This window comes from Trichechus manatus, unplaced genomic scaffold (assembly GCF_000243295.1).
Source record: "Trichechus manatus latirostris isolate Lorelei unplaced genomic scaffold, TriManLat1.0 scaffold00113, whole genome shotgun sequence".
NCBI lineage: Eukaryota > Metazoa > Chordata > Mammalia > Sirenia > Trichechidae > Trichechus > Trichechus manatus.
This window is the reverse complement of record NW_004444049.1, coordinates 4105906-4129117: the sequence shown is the minus strand read 5'-3', so window position 1 is coordinate 4129117 and position 23212 is coordinate 4105906. Positions and strand designations below refer to the sequence as shown.

The 23212-nt window shown below is 50.5% G+C and overlaps 1 protein-coding gene across 3 annotated transcripts in view; it reads left to right on the top strand.

Annotated features, from left to right (window-relative positions):
• KDM2A (lysine demethylase 2A) overlaps positions 1 to 17187 on the top strand; it is a 125349-nt gene extending 108162 nt beyond the window's left edge. For 2 of the 3 annotated variants that reach the window (XM_004383669.2, XM_023738166.1), the window contains exons 13-21: positions 5670 to 5753; positions 7425 to 7694; positions 8467 to 8598; positions 10190 to 10279; positions 12171 to 12883; positions 14732 to 14895; positions 15469 to 15627; positions 16205 to 16420; positions 16709 to 16897. In XM_004383669.2, coding sequence (XP_004383726.1) covers positions 5670 to 5753; positions 7425 to 7694; positions 8467 to 8598; positions 10190 to 10279; positions 12171 to 12883; positions 14732 to 14895; positions 15469 to 15627; positions 16205 to 16420; positions 16709 to 16890 — 2010 coding nt within the window. In that variant the 3' untranslated portion in view covers positions 16891 to 16897. Of the gene's footprint in view, positions 1 to 5669; positions 5754 to 7424; positions 7695 to 8466; positions 8599 to 10189; positions 10280 to 12170; positions 12884 to 14731; positions 14896 to 15468; positions 15628 to 16204; positions 16421 to 16708 lie in introns of all 3 variants that reach the window. The other variant, XM_023738165.1, reaches the window with a different exon arrangement.
• Positions 17188 to 23212: the final 6025 nt, after the last annotated feature.

The following is a 23212-nucleotide window of genomic DNA, read 5'->3' as shown; positions in this document are numbered from 1 at the left end:
TTCATATATGATGTCCTTGATGTCATCCCACAACTAGTCTGGTCTTGGGTCATTAATGTTCAGTGCATCAAATCTGTTCTTGAGATGCTCTCTAAATTCAGGTGGGATGTACTCAAGGTCGTACTTTGGCTCTCATTGACTTGTTTAATTTTCTTTAGCTTCAACTTGAACTTGTATATGAGCAACTGATGGTTCTGAAGTCGGCCCCTGACCTTGTTCTGACTAATGAGATTGAGCTGCTCCATCATCTCTTTCCACATACGTAGTTGATTTGATATCTGTGTAATTCCATCTGGCGATGTCCACATGTATAGTCGCCGTTTATGCTGTTGAAAATAGGTGTTTCCAGTGAATAAGTCGTTGGTCTTGCAAATTTCTATCATGCAATCTCCAGCATCGTTTCTATCACCAAGGTCATATTTTCCAACTACCATTCCTTCATTTCTTCCAACTTTCGCATTCCCGTCACCAGTAATTATCAATGCATCTTGATGCATGTTCGATCAATTTCAGACTGCAGAAGTTGGTAAAAATCTTCAATTGCTTCATATTTGGCCTTAGTGGTTGGTGTGTAAATTTGAATAATAGTTGTATTAACTGGTCTTAATTGTAGGTGTGTGGATGTTATCCAATCACTGACAGCATTGTACATCAAGATGGATCTTGAAATGTTCATTTTGACAATTAATGTGATGCTGTTCCGCTTCAATTTGTCACTCCTGGCATATTAGACCATATGATTGTCTGATTCATAATGGCCAATACCAGTCCATTTCAGCTGACTAATGCCTAGGTTATCAGCGTTTCTGCGTTCCATTTCATTTTTGACAATATCCAATTTTCCTAGATTCATACTTCCTACCTTCCACATTCCAGTTATTGATGGATATTTGCAGCTGTTTTTTCTCATTTTGAGTCATGCCACATCAGCAAATGAAGGTCCCAAAAGCTTTACTCCATCTGCATCATTAAGATCGACTACTTTGAGGAGACAGATCTTCCCCAGTTATATTTTGAGTACCTTCCAACCTGAGGGGCTCATTTTCCGGCACTATATCAGACAATGTTCGCTGCTGTTCATAAAGTTTTCACTGGCCAGTATTAAGAAGTAGACTGCCAAGTCCTTCTTCCTAGTCTGTCTTCGTCTAGAACCTCCACTGAAACCTGTCCACCATGGATGATCCTGCTGGTATTTGAAATACCAGTGGCATAGCTTCCAGCATCACAGCAACACACAAGCCAGTAGGACACACTGACAGAAAAGTGGTGGAGAAAAGAATTAGGCCTTGTTAAATTGTGATGTGAAAACCTAGCGTTTCTTAGTGCCCTACCTGGTTTTTGTTCCTTCCTGATGGCCTGTAGAATTTGCACTTGCTACAACTTGAACTTTTCTTGTGTCTTGGAGTAACATGTTTCTCCTAAGTATTTGTACTGTGTATTTGGATTAGATAGCACTGAGGACCAAAATAAGCATTTTCCAAGAAGACCTATCAATACTAGATCACTGTTAAAAGTTTTTCAAGCATAATAAATAAGGTAATTGCACCCTGGGTCTTTGAGCCTTAAGATAAAGTGCAAGCAAGAGGCTTAAGATGACCATATAAACATTTCCAGGAAGATCTTGGTGGAAAAGCACAAAAGTCACCGCTACCTCTGATAAACTACTGTAAAAATTAACAGCCTGGCAGAAGACCTCAGGCCCCAGAAAGCCTGTTAGGCCACTGAATTTGCCGCCAGAAACTTGCTGAGACAACTAGTTTAGAAAGAAGTAAGAACATTGCCGCCTCTAGAAGCTAGGCTCTTCGCGGCCTGAGGTGTGTGTGTCAAAGCAGCATCTGTAATTTCCAAAAAAGCCAAATTACATTTGTGAGGGTCTGAAGATTATATAAACTTGGGACCAAAGTGCTGCTCCCAGAGTTCTATTCCTGCTGAGCTTCTGCCGTACTGACAGACGTGATACTGTAGATCGCAGCAGGTTACAGCTCCACCTGCGGGGCACCTTCCCTCTCTCTCTAGCTTAGACACGGTACCAGGACGTGTAGGGCAGCCCGTGTCTGTCAAGCGGCTATCTGAAAGTGGCCTTGAGGGGCCTGACGGAATGCAGGGAATTCCAAGCCTGAGGCAGCCGAAACGCATTTGAATAGAACAGGAAATCCTGGGAGTCCTGTCCTTCTGATGGGGAGAGTCAACATCTTAAACTGTGGTCAGAGGAGGCCTAGGGGAGTGCGTGTTCACTGGCTTCCTGTGCCGGGGTCAGAGGGCACGCTCTTGAGTCGGCTAGACCTTACATGGTGCCCCAGCTCATCTGAATTTGTTGTGATGGAACCGCGTGAGGAGAGCTGCGTGGTGGCGGTGGTGTTCTTAGGTGCCGAGTTGATTCCGACTCATGGTGACCCCATGTGACAGAGTAGAACTACCCTATAGGGTTTGTTTCCTGGGCTGTAATCTTTTATGGGAGCAAATCGCCAGATCTTTTTCCTGCTGTTGTGTTCAGACCACCAACAACCTTTGCTTAGCAGCCAGTCGTTTACCCACTGCGTGACCAGGGCTCCTTGAGAGCCACACAGGCATTTCTATTTCTTAGGGCGGTCAAGTTCCTAATCGTAACCAGAGGCATCTTGTCGAAGTTGTTGATATTAAACAGATATATTTTACCGAACATCTCAATATTGATTGAAATGTGGCATTTCTGATGGTATTTCCGGAAGCGTATATGCCAGTTCTGGAACAGCTTGGGCTCCGGCAAAGAGATGGTGTCAGTGAGGGCAGGTAAAACCAATGTGTGTGCCGGGGAAGACATGGCAACTCAGGAGCTAGTTCACGCATGGAGACCAGACTTAGGCACCTAGTTCGCCCTTGGGAGCTGGACTTGGGTGCTTCCAGGTGTGTGAGAAGAAGAGAGAGAAGTGAGTGTGTACAGCCAATCAGGTGCTCTGGCTGTGACAGTAAGAGGTGGCCCTGAGTGGAAGTGTGTGGACGAGACAAGGACGAATGTGGGGCGAGATGCAGAATGGGTTAAAGCTGGCCCTTTCCCCGCTGGCGCCTGGTGGAGTCAGCCAAGCCCGGCCGCCGGCTTCTCCGATTGCAGGGCGGCGGCGGGCGGGCCCCTCCCGCGGCTCCTCCAATGGAGAGGGGGCACCCCGCACACACCGCCCTCCTCCTCCTCCTCCCTCCCTCCCTCCCGGCTGCAGCAGCTTGGGCCGCGGCTTGCTCGGCTCCCCGCCTGCCGCCTTCCGTTGCAAAGCATTTCTGGGAGCTGCATGTGGGTGACGCAGCAGCATTGTTCGCAGGCACAGGAAGCCGCGCGAGCTGAGGGCTCGCTGGGAGCTTGGGCTGCGCTCTGCTCCGCTGGGAGCCTGCAGGGCTCGAGTCGGGCTGCCCTGCCTCGGTGCTCAGGGAGGTTCCAGAATGTTCAAGTAAAGCGGGATTTTCCTGAGGCAGACAGTCTAACTCCTTCAGCACAACTTCTGATACAGAAAACAAAACAAAGACGCTGGGGAAACTTCAACCAAGAGCCTCGGCAGCTCCTGAGTGACGAGACGCAAGGTCAGGCAGGCGGGCGGCAGCCCTTTCTGGTTTGGGGTGTTGTGTGTGACTGTGGGGGCTGTGTCTCGGCGAAGAGGCGGAAGAACTGCCTGCTGGGCTGGTCTAGGACAATGCTGTGTGACTTCTGGTGGTCGAGCCGTCATTGCACTTGTTCCTCACCTGGTGGAATGTGCTTTTGAATTGGGTCGCTCGGCTTTGGGGACTTCTCTCCCTCTGCCTGCCCAGACAGCCTCTGTCTCGTCCCCTTCCTGTGATCTGTGGGGTGTGAGCTTGGGTTCGAATGTTCTCCCAAATGCCAGGAGGCCAGACAGGCGGCTGCCTTTCCGCACTCCTCCCCCGTGCCCCCACCCCAAGCCTCCTCTGGTGAGGGTGGTGGCTTCTTTATATGGTTCTGGAAGGGCCTCAGCTGGAGTCTGCCTTTTTTCCTGAGAGCAGGGCGTGCTTCGTTGAACGGCCCAGTGAAATCGGGCTTGGAAGGAAATCTGCGTTTCCCCCCCACCCCACACCCCGTCACCAAGTGTGGGTGTGCTCACAGCTGCCCCCAGCAGACAGTTCTCCACCCACTGGCTCAGTCCCCCGCAGATTCTGCAGGTAGAGTTAGACTGCTTTTGGTGAGAACAGCTAAGTTCCCTTCCCACTCTGTGCGGTCTGTTTTGCTGAGAGTGGAAAGTCCCTGTTTGCGGACAGCGCGGCGCTCGGGCAGAGGAAATGGGCAGTCCTGCTCCGCGCAGGCGGTGGGGGAGGGGAGCTGGGCGCTCCCAGCACACATTTTGAATGGACCTAGATTTTCACCCTAGGGAGCTCGGGAGCCCATACCAGAGCCTTGTCCCACGTGGCACACACCCCGCCTCTTCACCCCCACGCAGTGTGGTGCTAACAGGAGGCTCCAGAATTGGGGTGCCATAGCAACTCGAAGTAAATAAAACGGCTGCAATTGAAATCCGTTTGGGGGAGGGTGAGGCATCTGGAGACTTGGCAAAGGAAGTCTTCGTGGAGGTGCTTCTTGGGTTTGAGTTAGATGGTCTTTCCCAGTCCCAACTTGGATTTGGAACCTGATCTTCAGACTAAAGATGAAAGAGCTTGGTGGGGGAATGCCTCCTACTTCAAAAAATCCTGGCCTTGAGGTGCAGAGCCCACAGGATTAGGAGAATGATTGTTAAAGATGGCCCAGGCACGCTGACCTGTCCATGATCAAAGTGTAGTTTTCTCTGAAACAGTTAATACCCTGTATACCCCCAAGGCAGCCGGGAAGGGAATGGTGTGACTCGCCTCCTGGTTTGCGTGCTGTTGCTTTTGCCGTTGCCTTAGGGCTTCTGAGGTCAGAGGACGAGGGATTTCATTGGCTAGGAGGTTGAGGCTTCAGAAATTTCTGTCTAAAACATAAAAGGTTTGTTTCAAAATAACACTCAGCCAGTGTGATTCACTTAAGTGGCATTTCTTACTGTGGCATTGTTCCTCAAGTCATTCAGACTAGATTGGCTGAAGTAATGAGAACTATTGCCCCAAAGATTGTTCCTGTCCCACTTACAGGAATAAAGGTAAATAACTGATTGTGTGTGAGAGAGAGAAGGAAGGAAGGGAGGGAAAGCTTGATTGGAGATTGAGATGTCTGTAATCAGCCTTAGAAGAGGAGACCTGTGTTGAGTCAGGACGTTAAGGCTCTGGTGTTCATGTCGTCAGTTCTGTATTAGCCAAACATTTCTGTGCCACTTTGCTTCCGTCTCCAAAATGAGGGCCCTACTTACTACCGATAATATTCATTAAGTGGTGTAGAAAAGTGAAAGAATGATGCATATAAAGGTTTATTTTCAGATATGGAAGTAGCACTTGTCACCACAGTACCTGGTTGCTTGAGCATAAGTATAAACAATACAGTGAATACACAATAAGGGGTTGGGAGCAAAGGTAAGTGCAGTCTTGGTAGGACCACACTAAGTTTGGGTTTTCTGTTTCATCTCTGAATTGTTTTACAGTGAGTCTCTATATGAAGGGGAAATAGGGACCGTTGCCAGCCTGCCCTCCCCTTGGTGCTTGGGGGACTGATGCTGCGTCTGCTGTTGGGACGGCTGGCCCTTTGTTCACCATACCCTGGTTTTCCCTCTTCTCTCCTGTGCCACCCTTAGATTTTGCTGGAGGAGCTTGCCAACAGCGACCCCAAGTTAGCCCTCACTGGAGTCCCTATAGTACAGTGGCCAAAAAGGGATAAGGTAAGAAACTCTTGCTGGATCTTCAGGCTGCTTAAGTGTTTTCCTGGCCGTTCACTACCATTCCAGGAAGAAAAAGAACAACTAGAGAGCAGACGGCTTTTGGCGCATTAATACAAACTGGCAGAAAATCATTACTCTGTTCTGCGTTGACTCTTAGGTCAGGATAATTGGCTATCTTTGGAGGTGACTGTCTTAACAGAACTATCAAACCGGGAAGCCTCCTTCAGATTCAGATGCAAGGTGTGCATTTGGTCCCCAAAATGGACCAGCTTCTGTCCTCTGACCCAGTGACTCAGTTATCCTCACAGGATTTAAAACAAGTTAAAGTAATTATGTATCTGTTTAAAAGGCTAGGGTTTTTCTTTGTTGTAGTGAGACCTTGCTCTTGAGATCCTCCTGAATTTGAACTTTACAGCATGGAATTAAAAAAGAGAGGAAAGGAGTTACCCATCAGCTGATAAATTGTCAGTTGTGAATTTTAACGCGTCTTCAGATGGGAGCCCTGGTGGTGCAGTAGTTAAGAGCTATGGCTGCTAACCAAAAAGTCGGCAGTTCGAATCTGCCAGCTGCTCCTTGGAAACCCTATGGAGGTAGTTCTGCTCTGTCCTGTTGGATTGCTATGAGTCAGAATCAACTCGACGGCAACGGGTTTGGTTTCAGTTAGGTCCTGGGTAATATTTTCCTATGTTGTCCTCTGTCAAGGTTATTTATTAAATAAAAGCAAGTGATAGCATTCTGATGCTGGCTGTGAGTCTGGCAAATAAATTAGGCCCCTCTTTGTTGTTTCCCGGCAGAAACTTGCAAAGCCGTCACATTCCAAGGGTGTTTAGGCAGAATGTAAAGGTGTGTGGCCGAAAGATGTCTTTAAAGAGCCACCTCCTCCTTCCTAGATGGAGGAGTCCCACCTGGCTTCTGCTTGGCCACATGGGACCTGCCTCAAAACAAGTCGGTCATCTCTGGCTGTTGAGTATTTTGTGTCAGAAAAGTGTTCAAGGCACGACTGGAAATTAAAGAACGCATAAGAGACGTAGTCTTTGTCCTTCAGAAGGTCACCAGGGAAAATATAAGTGTTAAAATTATTTTAAAAATAACCGAGAGATTTATCCCACACTTAAATGTTACTGGAGTGTCCGCTATGTACAAGGTCATATGCCTGGGTTCAGAGAACTAAAGAGAGGAATGAGACCAGTTTCACCTTCCAGGAGTTTACTGTCTTGTTTAGGAGTATATTTTGAGTAGTAGTATTCAGGATAAGGAAATATTGGAATGACAGTACATAGTGCTTATCCAGAAAGCTTCAAGGAGGGGCGAATCTTACAGCTTAGTAAAATGAGAGGAATGTGGCTGAAGTAGTAGACTGAAGGGTTAGGACAGGGCTGGCAAACTTCTTCTGTAAAAGTCCAGGTAGTAAATACATTAAGTGGGCCATACAGTCTCTGTTGCACCTTCTCAGTTCTGCCGTTGTAGCGTGAAAGCAGCCATAGATAATATGTACACAAGTAAGCATGATTGTGTTCCAGTAAAATTTTATTTACAAAACAAACGGCCAGATTTGGCCCATGGGTTGTAGTTTGCCTTCTCCTGGACAAGGTATACTACCGTGTAATCTTGTACCCTCTCCAGTCTGTAAAGCTACCTGATATATTTGACCTCACTGTTTTCTCTTTCCAGCTTAAATTCCCCGCCCGGCCAAAGGTGCGGGTTCCTACCATCCCCATCACAAAGCCTCACACTATGAAGCCAGCTCCACGGTTAACACCTGTGAGGCCAGCTGCTGCCTCCCCCATTGTATCAGGAGCCAGACGGAGACGAGTGCGGTGTCGAAAATGCAAAGCCTGTGTGCAAGGAGAATGTGGCGTTTGCCACTACTGCAGGGACATGAAGAAGTTTGGGGGACCTGGTCGCATGAAGCAGTCCTGTGTCCTCCGGCAGTGCTTGGCAGTGAGTGATCTGCTGGGTAAAGAATCTGGGGGTGGGGTGGCGGTGCCAAAGGGGCTGAAAAGCACGTAGTGTAGAGTATGAAGCCTTTGGAGTCGAAAAGGAAAAATTGTGCTCTTTTTTCTTTTTCTTTCTTTCTTTCTTCCTTTTGCCCCTTTGCTCCCTGGGTTCAGAAGAAAGGTGTCTAGCACTAAAGATGATCTAATCTTTCAGTCTTACTCACCCAGTTTTCAAACAAGAGGCCAGCACTTGAAGGGCAAATACTGCCCTCTGTCTTTTCTTAAATGGATTAGAAAGGACCTGTCAGACCAAGGATAGGTCAACGGAAAGGACGGTTGAAAAATAAACTAGTCCCTGGTGGTCTCTAATTCCCAGGCAGCTGATCCTGCCCATCTTCTTCCTCATTTTTCCTACCAGCAAACTCTCTTCTGTCCAGTCTGTCCTCGTACTCCTTCAGTGTTTATTGGAGTCTCTGGGTGGCACAAACAGTTAAGCATTTGGCTACTAACTGAAAGGTTGGCAGTTCAAGTTCGCCCAGAGGCACCTTAGAAGAAAGCCGTGGCGATCAACTTCCAAAAGATCACAGCCACTGAAAACCCTGTGGAGCACAGTTCTGTGCTCACACACATGGGGTCGCCAGGAGTTGGAGTCGGCAGCACCTGGTTTGGTTTTTTGGTTAGAGCGTTACAAGAACCAAGTTGCCCATCTTCGGTTAAAGGGAAGCTGAAATGATAAGGATCTAAGTCTTCTTGGTTTCTGTCTTTGTTTCTTTCAGCCTAGACTGCCTCACTCTGTCACGTGTTCCCTCTGTGGAGAGGTGGATCAGAATGAGGAGACACAGGACTTTGAGAAGAAACTCATGGAATGTTGTATCTGCAATGAGATAGTTCATCCTGGCTGCCTTCAGGTGAGCAGAGGCTTAAGGGGCCTCAAGTCTCTGCGGACGGAATATCTAAAGATACTGAGTGGAGCAACAGAAAAGTAGGCCATCTTTCACAAGAGGTTGCCAGCATTCCTCCTGTGGGAAGTAGACTGTGATTCTGGCGAGGTCTGATATAATCTCTTTATTCAGTTGTCTGTTATTTGTCAGGCACTGTACTCAACTCCAGGGACAGAACAGTAAAGCCCTTGTGGAGCTTATAGTCTGACCTCTAGAGTGTGTGTTTGGAGCAGTGCCTCTAACCATCTTTTTCTGCTTCGCCCCCCTGCTGAGAACGTGCACTTCTGCCCCCAGATATACTGAATCAGAATCTACAGTTTAACAAGATTAGAATCACCTGGGGATCTTGTTAAACTGTAGATTCTGATTCAGTATATCTGGGGGCGGAAGTGCACGTTCTCAGCAGGGGGCACAAAGCGGAATGAAACCCTGGTTTGGAGTCCTAAGGCCATCATGGAACCGCTTAGTCTGCTTTGGGATGCCCCAACCCTTTAGGTGTTGTTGCTCCATACTTCAGCACACCTCTGGATAATAGTTCCTGAAAGATGGGCAAGGTAATAATAGTAATTAACATTTAACGAGTGCACAGTCTGTATCCAGCTTAGTGCACACCTGAGATGCTTGAAAAAATGAGGCAGTTCAGACCTCAGCCTGAGATTGATTGAATTGGTCGGTGTTGTCCAAAAGCTCCCCTGGTGATTCTAACATGCAGCCAGCGCGGAGAACCACTGTTTTACATGGATTCTCTTACTGAATCTTTCAGATGCCACTGTAAAGTTGGGGCTACCATATTGCTGCATATTTCTTTAAAGTGCATTGATGCTAGGGCTTTTTTGGCCTTCCAAGAGGTATCAGCTGTGTCGTGACTGCCACCTGCCTGACACTGATTATACGATGCTGTCAATTGTGGAAAGCATCCCAATTTCTGAACTGTTAAAATGAGGAAATAGGGTATTATCTCCATTTTACAGACGATGATAATGGTTAATACTAAATGTTAATCAGGCACTATCCTAAACACTTCACATAATACATGATTCGTTTCATCCTCATCATAACCCTATAAAGTGTATATTGTCATGTATCCCCATTTTACAGTTTGAGAACACTAGGTCATAGGGACTAGGTCAGTGGTCTCTGATCCCAAGCAGTCTTAACTACCATGCCCCGTGTAGCTACTGTAACCCCTGGGTGTTTGGTTCCTTTTGCAAAGTGACATGAGACCTTCAAGAAAACAGACCCCAATTGACCCAGGCTCTTGGGACTCTCCTCATGGAATCTAACTTTGGTCAAGCAACCAAGCATGAGGGTGACCAGTTTCCCAATGGCTGGGAGTGGATATTCTTGCCATTTGAGGCCCCTCTGTGGGACTCAGCAGCTGACACACCCTGGAATGGCTCTCAGTTTTTCTCCTTTTATGGACCAGTGTGTTTAGAAATGGTTCCACTCGTGTGGTTTTGTTGTTGTTTGTGGTTTGTTATTGTTTGGTAAAGCAGGCTGAAGAGGCAGACTATTTTTTAAATAAGACAGGTTTTTTAACATCCCTTTCTGCCTGCAGATGGATGGAGAGGGGTTGCTCAACGAGGAATTGCCAAATTGCTGGGAGTGTCCAAAGTGCTACCAGGAGGACAGCTCAGAGAAAGCCCAGGTAAGGGAACTTATCCACTCTGCACTGTGAGAAGAAAGGAAGCAGCAGGTGTAGGAGATTGCCCTACATTTACCTTTGCAACATTATTGACGTGGTTTCTCTGACATGGGGAGTTTTTGTTTTGTTTGAGATCTTTTTCCTCTAGTTAATTACTGTAATTTTTGTTTGTTTGTTTGAGTTTTAGTGTTTTTTGTACTGCTGAATATTGCTCCACTTGGGATCTGCAAGTTCTCGGAGCCCTTTTACACTCTGAGGTCCTAGAAAGAGACCCCAGCTGGGCTGTTGAGGGACATTCAGCCCCTGAGGAATGAAACTTGAGGGGAGGCCAGGGCCTAAGGCAGCTCGTAAATACTGTACTGGAGTTTCCAGTTAAGCAGGTTCACATTTTTGTCATCTTCACCTTTGTGGCCTTGCAGAAAGCCCTGCCCATGTGCCTAGATATGTCCTACAAAGGCAGCCCCTCCCCTAGAGGGAACCAATGCCATGACCTTGGCCCAGAGCAGCTGCCATGGCTGCTCATAATGGCCACCAGTAATATCAAAAGGCCAGAAAGACTGGTTACTTGGTCCTGTCAAGGCAAGACCTGCTAAGGGCACATGTAGAAAGGCAGGCTGACCTAGCGTCAGTCACCACACCCTGCAACTCCTCCAGCTGCACTGTTGGAGAGTGGAGAAGGGGCTGAGGGACTTTCCCTGTGTTCCTGCTATTACTTCCCATTTGGCAACTGAGGTGGTTGAATTTTCCGTCTAAATATCTCTTAGGGCAGGATTTCTAGCGTCTACTTGTGCTAAAGGTCTCCTTAGTCCAAGTTCTTATTCCAGTGGCTTTACATTTGTCTTCAGTGTCGGTGGTGGTGATGAGTGTTTGCTTCCTTACTGTTTGCAGATGAGTTGGCAGAAGCTGTGTTTTAGTAGTACCTTCTAATACATCATAAAAGTCCATGACTGACAACTGATCACTCTCCTCCAACCATAGTGATCTCAAGAATGTAAGCAGAAAGAGGAACAGAAAATGGGGTTGTTGGTTAGGGACATAAAATGTCTCATTAAGGAAAATCTGAACTGCCCGTGTGGTTCCTGGTGGAACATGCTGATGAGACTTTGTCACAGCCTAGCCAGGGTGGGCCCCAGGGAGAGACGAGTTCTGCAGCACGTGTGCCCCAGGATGAGGTTGTGGTCCTTCATGGGAGTGTTGGCCTTAGTTCCTCGTTCTCATCCTGAGCCGACGTCCTCTGGTGGCGGTATAGTTTCTCACGGGTTCTCGTTCTCTGCTTTGTCTCTCACATGCGGGTGCTCTCCAGGGGCAGGGTGGGTGCTGATGGGAAGAAGCAGCCTGCTAGAGTAGAGCTAAAAGTCAGCGGTGTTGACCGCTACCAGACTCGGCATCTTGGTTCACATGGCACATGTGGGCTGCTTTTTCTCCACCACTGAAATGAGACAGGATTAAAAATTGTCAGGTTACACGGCAGTAGAGTTGTGGCATCTTTAAAGAATATTTTTACCCAGGAAATTAAAATTCAAAAGTTGGGACAAGAGGTGAATAAGATGGAATGGGTATGGAATCACGTAGCCCTAGATCTGGATCCCTGTTCTGTGTACGTGGACACAAGCCTTCCTTGTCACAGGTAGGTTTCCCAAATGACCCTCTTGGAAATTTTTGTTCTGTAATCAGCTTTCTTGGGCACAGGCGTGCGCTCAGGTGCTAATCTTACAGAGTCTAGATTTCAGATTCCAAGGAAAAGGCCACCCTTAAGTATCCAGTGCCCCTCCCCCCCTAGAGAACCAGTGGTCAGCCTTCCCTCTGGCGCCCTGTGTGCTACAGTGAGACTCACCCTGTCAGTCCTTTGGAGGAAGAGCGACCCTGATGTTGCTTTCTTGGGCCTGTCTTGCAGAAGCGGAAGATGGAAGAGAGTGATGATGAAGCTGTGCAAGCCAAAGTCCTGCGGCCCCTGCGGAGCTGCGATGAGCCCCTCACGCCCCCGCCGCACTCACCCACTTCCATGCTGCAGCTCATCCATGACCCAGTTTCCCCCCGGGGTATGGTGACTCGGTCATCGCCTGGGGCTGGCCCCAGCGACCACCACAGTGCCAGCCGCGATGAGCGCTTCAAACGGCGGCAGTTGCTGCGGCTGCAGGCCACAGAGCGCACCATGGTACGGGAAAAGGAGAATAATCCCAGCGGAAAAAAGGAGCTGTCTGAAGTTGAGAAAGCCAAGATCCGGGGATCGTACCTCACTGTCACACTACAGAGGCCCACCAAAGAGCTCCACGGGACATCCATTGTGCCCAAGCTGCAGGCCATCACGGCCTCCTCTGCCAACCTTCGCCACTCGCCCCGGGTGCTAGTGCAGCACTGTCCGGCCCGAGCCCCCCAGCGCGGGGAAGAGGAGGGGCTGGGGGCAGAGGAGGAGGACGAGGAGGAGGCGGAGGAGGACGATGACAGTGCAGAGGAGGGGGGTGTGGCCAGGCTGAACGGCCGGGGCAGTTGGGCTCAGGACGGAGACGAGAGCTGGATGCAGCGGGAGGTCTGGATGTCTGTCTTCCGCTATCTCAGCCGCAGAGAACTTTGTGAATGTATGCGCGTGTGCAAGACGTGGTATAAATGGTGAGCAGGGATACGTGGGCTTAGGAACGGGGCACGGGAGTAGGTGGCAGGTTTTCCCTAAGAAAACAGCATGCTCCTTGGCATCTGAAGGCTCGCCAGGTCCTGTAAGGAGGGAATCAACCCAGTCTGTTTCCCAGACCCTTCGTCCTGTTAAAGATGGGACCGGTTGTGCCTGCAGACATCATGGGGGAAATTCAGCCTTTTGCCTCCTCTCCCTGCTTTGTACTTTCCCCTCTGTCGTTATTGGGGGTGGGAAACTTATTTGATCGAGTGTGCCAAAACTTCAGAGTCTTAAGGGCCATAAGTTTTCTCCCAAGTCAGCTGGACTCAGCACATATTGTGAGAGCCTGTGGTGTGCCCGTCATGCTCCTGTGCTGGTGAGGTGGGTGACTACATTAAGCCTCCACCTTCGGTTACCTCTGCATCTCACAGGAGAAGTGGACATGCTTTCCAAAATGAATGTGAAGGTGCTCACGATTTAATTCTTATTCCCCAAACCTGGATCATCACAATCCCTTCCTCCAACAAACAGAGTCGAATTTTGGTGCTCCCTAAGACTTAGATGTCTTTCTTAACGACACCTGTCATTTTTCTCAGGTTGAACAGAGACCTAGGGGAAAAAATTCCTAGTGATGATGAACAGAGGTTTCCCTAGGGCATTGCTGGGTTTCCCTTAAGCTTCTGGGCCATAAGATATACCCTTTATTGTAGGAGTAACACCCTATTGCAGTGTTCTCGAAGTGTGGTGCCCGAGCCAGCGGCATCGCCTGACAACAAGTTAGAAATGCAGATTTTCACGGCCCACCCCAGGCCTCTGGAATCAGAATCTCTAGGGATGGGGCCCAGCAGTCTGTTTAGCAAGCTTTCCAGTGATTCTGACATGTGGTAACGTTTGAGAACTACTGCTCTTGTAAGCTGCTTGTTTCTACCTGAGAATTTGCAGGTGCGATTAGTGACATTTTTGCAGTCTTTAAAGAAAAATTCTTTGTTTTGCAAACATGAATTTATCTCCCGAATTTGAATTAATATGTGATCTACCCAATTTTTCTTAATATTTCTCTTTGTAGGGCTAGTGGGCCTGCCTGACTTTACCCCTTGGTTTCCAGGCCGAAGCATGTAAGACTCCCATTATCTGTCCACTCCCTGTCCCTGCCAGCCAGCCTCTGAGCCGGGCAGGGGGTGGGGGCAGTAAAGTATTAAACTGCAGCCACATGAGGCAGTGCTGTTTGTGGCCTGTGGACTTCTGTACTGCAGCGGAAAGGCCGCCCCTCCCTTTCAGTTCTGGTGTGAACTGGCAAGGAGATAGAGAGCACTGAGGCAGAAAGCCACGGTGGGCGAGGCCTCTAGGCTGACGACAAAGAGCCTCTCTAGGCCTGACCCAGGTGTGAGCTCTGTCTCTAGAGCTTAAGGCAGGGTGAGTTGTGGGTGTGCTGAGTAGTACCCTACGTCTCAGGCAGCTGGGGGTGACTGACAAGGTAAGCCTAGGAGCCTCAGGCAGTAAGAAGTCAAGAAACTTTTAAATGCTGCCTTGTATACACTCTGAGCCTTAACCATTCTAGTGCAGATGAAGGGATTATAGCATATTGTTTGTCATGTTCTCCAGAGTAAGTCCAGGTAAACTGATCGTGTGACACACTAGCATATGGGGCTGCACAGTGTCCCATTGCTGTAGGGGGCAAACTCTTCTCAGGCAAAAAACGCCAGGACACAGTTGTTACAGAAGAACCTGTGGAGTGGGATGCCCCAGGTGCTCTGCTTTTCCCAGAAGTCCCCAGCAGTCTGTGATGAGAGCACCTCTGACGGAGCTAGCAGGTTGATGACAGCTAGTTCTCTTCCCTTGTGATACAGGTGCTGCGACAAGAGACTTTGGACAAAAATTGACTTGAGCAGGTGTAAGGCTATTGTACCCCAGGCTCTCAGTGGCATCATCAAGAGGCAGCCAGTCAGCCTGGACCTCAGTTGGACCAACATCTCCAAAAAGCAACTGACGTGGCTCGTCAACAGGCTGCCAGGTAAATAGCCCTGCCCTTGTCCTGCCAGGGGCCCAGAGGGAGCGGGCCGGGAAAGTGGCAACATTGGCACCTTTCTCAGAATTGCTTTAGGGCAGTTCAGGGTGGTGGTCTCATACTATTGCCTTTCTGCTTAGCTAGAGATTTACCTGGGGCCACCTTAACTGCATGTCTCCAAGGCCTCAGCCTGGACAGCAGGGCAATCCCTGCATTCGACAACAAAGAGCATGGGACCCTGTGCTGCTGCCAGCCCTGCAGGTCTCAGCAGAGCCCCTGGAGGGGACACTGAGACACACGCTGCCTTCATCAGCCCCTTGTAAGCCCATGTTTCCTTGAGTATTTTGATGTCTTGGAAAAATAGGAAGTCACTCCCACTTGGCGTTGGTCTGGGAGGAACTAAGCAGTCAGCTTTAACACCAAAACTGCGATGTAGTATAGGAAACCGTAGGAATTTCTCCCATTAGGCTGCAGTCCATTTGCCTCTTCAGGTCAGCTGGTTGTGGAGGCTTTGAAAGTGTTGGTAGACAAAGTATGACAGAGTATGTGATCGTGTGGTGGTGTTTCCAACTGTCGCAGGACTGAAAGACCTCCTCCTGGCTGGCTGCTCCTGGTCTGCCGTCTCGGCCCTCAGCACCTCCAGCTGCCCCCTTCTCAGGACCCTGGATCTTCGGTGGGCAGTAGGAATCAAGGACCCTCAAATTCGGGACTTGCTGACTCCACCGGCTGATAAACCAGGTAGACTCTGGGCCTGGCTTCTTTGTGCTGGTCTGCGGGTAGCTTTGTCTTTCAACAGACCTGGTCTTCAGAAGCTAAAGTAGCCTCAGAAAGACATCATGCAAGAATAGAGCGTGAGCAGAGTGGTGGACTGTGTACAAGTACAGGTTAACTATTTACAAGCAGATAACTCTCTCCAAACAAAGGAGTTAAGTCCATTTTGTGGGCGAGCAGAATTTGGGGCCTGAGGAAGTCTGGGAAGGCTTCATGGTTGAGGTGGAGTGTCAGAAGCTGTTTACGTGAAGGTCTGGAACACAGTTGGGGGTGTGGGAAGGGGTGGAGCATTCCACACATACCCTTTTGCTGTGTAAGTGAGGCATAATCTAGCAGCTGGGAAGAAAGAAAACTTGTCTGGTTTCCTAGAAACTGCCCCCACACACTGCTCACGCCCTGAAGGCAGGGCTGGGTGTGGGCAGTTCTGCTGAACACTGACGTCTTCAAGGGGACCTGGCCAGTAAGGAGCTGAGCTGCCCACAGCTCTGGAGATGGATTAGAGAGTTAAGAGTTTTGATCCGGGCTCCTTTTCTTGCCCGCGCAGGTCAGGACAATCGCAGCAAGCTCCGGAACATGACCGACTTCCGGCTGGCAGGCCTTGACATCACGGATGCCACACTTCGCCTCATCATCCGCCACATGCCCCTCCTGTCTCGACTCGACCTCAGTCACTGCAGCCACCTTACAGACCAGTCCTCCAATCTGCTCACTGCCGTCGGGTCTTCCACTCGTTACTCCCTCACCGAGCTCAACATGGCAGGTATGCAGCCTGGCACTCACAGGATAAGCACAGTCACCCTTCAGCTGCAGTTTGAGCAGCTGTGCAGCCCTTGTGGTCTCGGTCATGTGGTGCTAGGAGCAAGGCTGTAGGGGGCCAGTGAGGGGCCACAGTGTTGACAGCACTCTGGTCTGGGAGCCAGGTGGTTAGAGGACAAGGAGGGCTTTTGAGGCGGGGAGGTAGCACTAGAGTGCGAGGGGAACTGAGTGGCAGAGGAAGGCTTATGGGGCTGCATATCAAGCACTGTTCTCGTGGTCCCTTTCCCCACAGGTTGCAATAAATTGACAGACCAGACCCTGATCTACCTACGGCGCATCGCCAACGTCACCTTGATTGACCTTCGAGGATGCAAGCAGATCACTCGGAAAGCCTGCGAGCACTTCATCTCAGACTTATCCATCAACAGCCTCTACTGCCTGTCTGATGAGAAGCTGATCCAGAAGATCAGCTAAGACACACCCAGCCCAGACCGGACAGGAAACGATCTTCCCCGACTCCCCACCGAGGAGAGCCTCTCTCCCTGACCCTGCACGGGCTCTGAGGCCAGCATCACACTCCCTCTCCGCGCGCCTGTCCCTTGAGCCCTTCCCCTACAGGCAGGGCAGAGAGGGTGATGGACACCGGGCGTACTGTCTGCTCCTCTCCCTCCTGAGGAAAAGGGAGTGGCAAATTGATCCGAGGGGAAAGAAAGCACAGGCTGTGTGCTGTCAAGGTGCCTGCTCACCCGCCAGGAGGCCAGGCTCGCAGTTTGGGGGTGTTTGTGCAAGGTTCTGCACGGGGGCTTGGGCCTTCCCTCCCGTGGTCCCCAGGGAAGAAAGAGGCTCTGTCCCCGAGGCCAGGCTCTCCTGTGGTGTCCAGTGCGTGTCTCTCCTCCGTCACACTCTCCCGGCTTAACGCAGGAGGGGCTGGCAGCCCCAGGAATGCCAGACCCACGCAGATCACACTGGTGCTGTTGAGATGTTCAGACCTCTTGTGCACGTCTGTGCGCGCCTCCTCCTCTCCCGTTAGCTTCATGCCGTCAACGCTTGTGGTAGTTCAGACAATGAGGTGTCCCCAGTCCCCCCTGTCCACCCCAGACTTTCCCACTAGTCTCTCTGAGGTCCTTGTTGCACTTACTGGGGCTGAGGCTCTTCAGAGGAGCTGGAACTGCCCGCCCCAGGGACATCCCCAATGTAATGCTTCCCAGGCAGATTCTGAGACAGGCACCATCTCCCTGCTTTGCCACCCACGGCCCCTTCCCAGTATCCTTGGTTCTGCCCACGTGGGGCTTTCCCGGGATGCAGATGCATGGCCTCAGAGGGAGCAGGCAACTGGGTGAGGCCACCTGCCTCCCAGCCAGGCCCTCGGCCTCCGGTTTGGGGTCCCCCAGAGCCCAGGCTGTGTTTCACCCCAGTGGCCCACTGACATGGCGCCTCTGGGCAGGGTCCTGATTAGGAGCCAGTCACCTGCCCTCTGCCTGCAGCCAGGGAAGGGGGTGTGCATGTGCCTCTGTGTGTGTGTGTGTGTGTGTGTGTGTGTGTGTGTGTGTGTGTCTGGGGAGAGAGGGAGGGAGCTTGTGTCTCCCACTCCACCGCCCTGTGTGAGCCCCATCAGCTGCCCCCTTTTACTTTGCATTGAACGGCCTGTCCAAAGATCTTCTCTCTAGGGCAGCAGAGAGCTTTTTGCACTTTAAAAAAAAAAAAAAAAGAAAGGTCGGAAATTTTTGGGGGGTCAATATTTAAGTGTATGAGGAGACGCCCATAGCAGCAGCCTGTGGCAAGAGCTGAGAAACAATAGACTGCACATTTGCACTCTGCTCCCCTCTGTAAGGGTAATGATAGCACAGCCCCCGCCTTCTGGTCCTGCAGCCCCAGCCTTCCTGGCCTGTCCCTGTAGCCCAGTCTCAGACTCTCCTCCCCTCTGAGCCCTGTCGGGGGCGGGGAGCTGGGAGCCAAGCCAGAGGAGAGACTCGACCACACCCTTCCAAAGTGATAGCAGCAGAGTCCCCTCTGCCACCTAGCCCAGCTTTGACCCTGGCATCCAGCGGCTTCCTGAGAGAAAAATGGGTCGGGGGAGGGAGGGGCACTCTGTCCGTTTCTTCCGATCTGCTGAATCTCAGCTGCACCTTAAAAACATCAGTCTGCTCCCTCAACCCTCTGCCCCTTCCATTGGTTTCCAGGCCCCAGCAATCTGGGGCTGAAACTCCGAGGAAATGCCAGTGACTTATTCCAGAGTGCCTCAGTTAGGGGGACTTCTCTGTAAAGAACCCTGGGTATTGAGCAAAAACCTTATTAATATTATCGTTAATGACGTATAATTGGAAGCTTCCTGCCTTTTTTTGGTTGCTCCTGTGGAAAATACTGAAAAGATGACCTTTTTTTCGTTTGCTTTTTTGTCTTGATAAAAGGGGAGGTGGAGAGACCCCTTCAGAGCAGGGATTGTGCCGGGAGAGTGCCTCTGACTTTGGGACATTTCAGCCGCAGAAATTTCCAAGCTGATAGTTTGTGTTGGGTTTTGTTTTTGTTTGTTGTTTGGTTTGGAGAAACTAGCATTTTGCCGTGCGTGTATATTGGGCAGCAGAAAAGGGAGCCCGGGAGCGGCAGCTGGACCGATGCCCTGCTGGGTTGTACTTTTCTTTGGGACTGTGAGGGGAGAATGGTCTGGTCTGTGTGGAGGCAAAGAGGAACCCGGGGAGCTCCGCCGCTTTTCCTGCAGTCTGCTCTTAGCTCCGGCCTTGCCAGGAGAGCCTGCCCTCCGGCGCAGGACCAGACACCCTGCCTCCATCTTTCCAAGCACCGGGACGAAAAGCCACAGAGGAAAGAAAGAAAATTTATATATATATAATATAAAATCACTTGGTGATTAAAAAAATAACTGCTCCATAAATAAAACTCCTAAAGTCACTATGTTTAAAGGGTTTGGTTGTGTTCTTTTGTTTTTTGGAGAAATTGTAAATATATATTTTTTGTTGCTGATTTAGAGTCCATCTCCAATGTTGTGCTAAAGATTTTAAATTAAATGTAAGCATTAAGGGGATAAGTCTTACACTATCTCAGTTGACACATTGGGGTTATTTTGGGCCCGGGAAGGAGGGAAGCTTCTCCACTATTGGTTTTAGAAAGAGCAAGGACATCTTTCCTCCGACACATGGGAGCGGGAGATATTTGTGTAATAAAATTTTTAAAAGACAAAAAAAGAAAAAATAGCCTCCAGTGGGAAATACTTTCATTTGGGTTTCTTTCTTTTTTTTTTTTTTTTTTTAAATAAAAAGGCTTTAAAAACGAGAACAAAACTTCTGCCTTGGTGTGTGCGTGTACAAGAGAACGTGAGTCAGGAGGTCACCCAGCTTCCTGTGTGAGTGGCCAAGGCCAGGCCCCCTGCAGTAGGGCTGCTGTGAACCTGCACTCCTTGTATCTTTTTTTTTTAATGTCAAAAAGCAGTGCTTGCTTCTAGAAACAAATTTACTTCATCAAGGTGAACTGTAATGGATGTCTAGTGAGAATTTGAAGTTTGAGATTACCTTATTCCTCCCCTCCCCACCCCTGCAAAGAAAAATAGTGCTTGGACACAGGGCTGGAAGGGACCCCTGCTCTCCTTAGAATGGGTCTCGAGATTTTGAATCTTCATCCCCACTAGAGCCAATTTCCGTCTGCTAAAGGTGCAGAACAGGTGCCTTGTGAAGGCCTGCTCGGGGGCACCAAGCAGGTTCCGGGCCTACTGGCCTCCAGTAGGTGTTTTCCCACCGCGTCACACTGGGTGCACCACTCGGCGCAGGCGCATTGGGTACAACCTCCTTGTCCCAGCCGGGGAGCCACGTGCCGCCCAAGCACTGCCTTACTCTCGATCGCAGTTGTTTCCGAAGGCTGAAGTCCCACCTGGGTGGTCCCGAGCAGTCTTCCATCACTGCCTCCAGGAGGATCCAGGTTAATGCAGGACCCCTGCCCATCTGTTGCCCAAGCCGTGTAAGAACCATCTCCAGTCTGCTGAGCCTTGGTGATGGGCTGACAATGTTGGTTTCTCAAAGATGGATATGGACATGGCCATGTTTAGAGGAAGAATGTCCATTTTGCCTCATACCCATCTGCTCTTCAGTAATTGCATCACTGCCGCTCACCATTGTCCAGAACCTAGACCAAACCACCAGCCCACTGAGTGGCCTCTCAGTTCAACCCCTGTTCTCCATGTAGGCCACCAGAACATTTAAAAGATACATTGGACTACTTCCCTCCCCTACTTAAAACTCGTCAGCACTTAATCTCCGGATAAAGTCTAAACGCGGCCTATAATATGGACCAAAGGCTGCCGAGTCCTCATGCTTGGTCGCTGGCCATTTTCCCTCTCCTGCTCTGGTACCAAGTCACCAGGAGTCAAAGCTGACTCAATGGCAGCTGGTAACAACACTGCTCTCCAGGCCTGCTGGGCCTTTGCACATGCAGTTCACTTTGCCTCGAACACTCTGCCACTCTGCCCAAGACTGGATGGCGTGCTCCCATGATACACGGCTTCTTAAAGCCAGTCTCTTAGCACTGTTCCTTAAAGCCAGTCTCCCCAGCTACCTGGACAGTCACAAGGGCAGAGCAGTGTGCGTTGCTCGCCACGTCAGCCCCAGCAGCGGGCACAGTGCTGGGCACATAGATGCCAAAGAAACACTGTCGAATGAGTATTCCCAGCAGCCCAGATACCAGAGGCCCTCCCTGCCCCAGAAAGCCAACCTGTTACCATGGTCTCCAAATCCACCTTTTCTCTCCCTAATACATCTTTACCTCCTTTCTTGTGCCAATGCTCCCAGACCCTTTTTTTTTTTTTCTTTTTTCCTATTACCAATCTCCCCTGCATTCAGCTATGAATTCATCTTCCTGGGGCACATACGAAGTTCTTCAATAACCCTCCACCGCCATATCTAAACTCAGCGGAAACTCCTCCCATCACTGGCATCTGTACAACGGGAAGCACTGTGGTTGGCATGTAGTAGGTTCTTCCAGCTAAGAGTCCTTGAATCAGACACCTTTCTGGTCCCAAGCTTGCTATATTCAGGCTGTGCCACCCTGCTGCGGCCTGTGAAAATCCGTCCCTTATTCAAACGCCTCTTCCTCTAGCAGCCTGTCCTGTTTTCCTTCCATCTGAAGGGACTAACCTGGGGGTTCTGTGCCTCATAGGCAATAGCAATATAGTAACAGGTGACATCTACTGGGCCTTACTGTGTGTTGGCTACTGTTCTAAGCACCTAACATGGAGTAACTCATTTCACCTTCACAACAGCTTCACGGTGATTACTCTCATTTTACAGATAAGAAACTGAGTTGTGGACTTTAAATAATTTTCCCAAAGAGACTTGGTCAGTAAAACCCAGACTCTGGCTCAAGCTGGCACCATCCACCCTGCTACTCAGCCTCTCTGATACATGTCACGCGTACACCCTCACCCTTGGGAAGCAGACATCTTCCTTCTAGAGATGACAAGCCCAGGCTCAGAGACGTGACGTGATGGTCCTAGCGTCCGTGGCAGAGCTGGGACATCTCTGAACGCTCGGCCTGTGACTCCAGAACCCTCTTGTGCTGCTGAGCATCCCGGCAGGTGCTTGACCTACACCCCTCCCCCATGGCACTTGAAGCTCCTTGAGGCTGGAGCTGGTCTTAGCTAGCTCTTCCACCCCCGCTGCCCTGTCATCTGCCCCAGGAGTGGGGGTGCGAGGAAATTTAGTGAATGCGATGAAAGGCGGGTGTATGGGGGTGAGGTGGCGAGCTGACTTCACGGATCCTGCACTCAGAGGGACCCCATGCTTAATTTAATGCTTTGCCGTCTTGAAATTCTTAGTATTTTGACAAGGGGCTGCACTTTCATTTTGCACTGGGCCCTGCAAATGTAGCCAGTCCTGGGGGAGAGACACTCCCGGCTCCCCTAAGGGTTCTGCGCCAAGCACACCGGGGTGAGCTGGCCAGCAGCAGAGCAGGCCTGGCACCTGCCAGCTGGGGAGACCCGTCCTCCCACCACCTTTCCAAGCCGCAGCTCTCAAAGCCCAGGCCCGCAGGAAACCTCAGCACCGACACCCACGCGTGAACAGGAAACAGTGGGAGTAGGCGCCAGAGGGTGGGGAGAGCACCTGGCTTTACACTCTGCCTGGCGCTGTCACCCAGCGTCTGCATCCCCCCGCCCACCGCACTCCGGAGATGCACAGGAGGCAGGAAGCGCCAGCTACTGCCCCCTAGAGGTGTGCCAGGAGGGTGCTAGAGCAAACAGAAAGATAGATACTGACCGGGACACAGAGAGACACAGAACAGAGAGATGCAGAGACAAACACCCAGAAAGACCCAGAAAAGGACAGGCAGAGAAAACGGTAGCGAAAGGGAGAGGGGAGAAGAGAAATGAGGGAAGAGGCCGTGGAGGACGCCCAGGGAAGACACGGAGGCTCGAGATACTCGGCGTGCGACAGCGGCCACTCAGCGGGCGTCGCCCCCAGCCCAGGCAGGTTTGACAATCCAGTGAGGACATGCCCCTTGTCTCCATGAAAAGGCGAGACTCAGAGAGGTTAAGGAAGTTGCCCACGGCACCCAGCTGGGGCAGTAAGAGGTGGTGCTGGGATTCGAGCTCAGGTCTTTCCACCACCACCACCTCCACATGGCAGGTGCCAGCGGCCAGAGTGTGGGTCCGGTAGGGGTACGAGACCGTGACTCAGACACACAGTCGGGTTGGAGGCGTCAAGGGACAAACGCACGCACCAGGACACCGTAGGCTTGGGGAGGAATGGAGGGGGGGTGGGAGGTGGGGGCAGGCTGACCGAGGGCCCCGAGACGCATG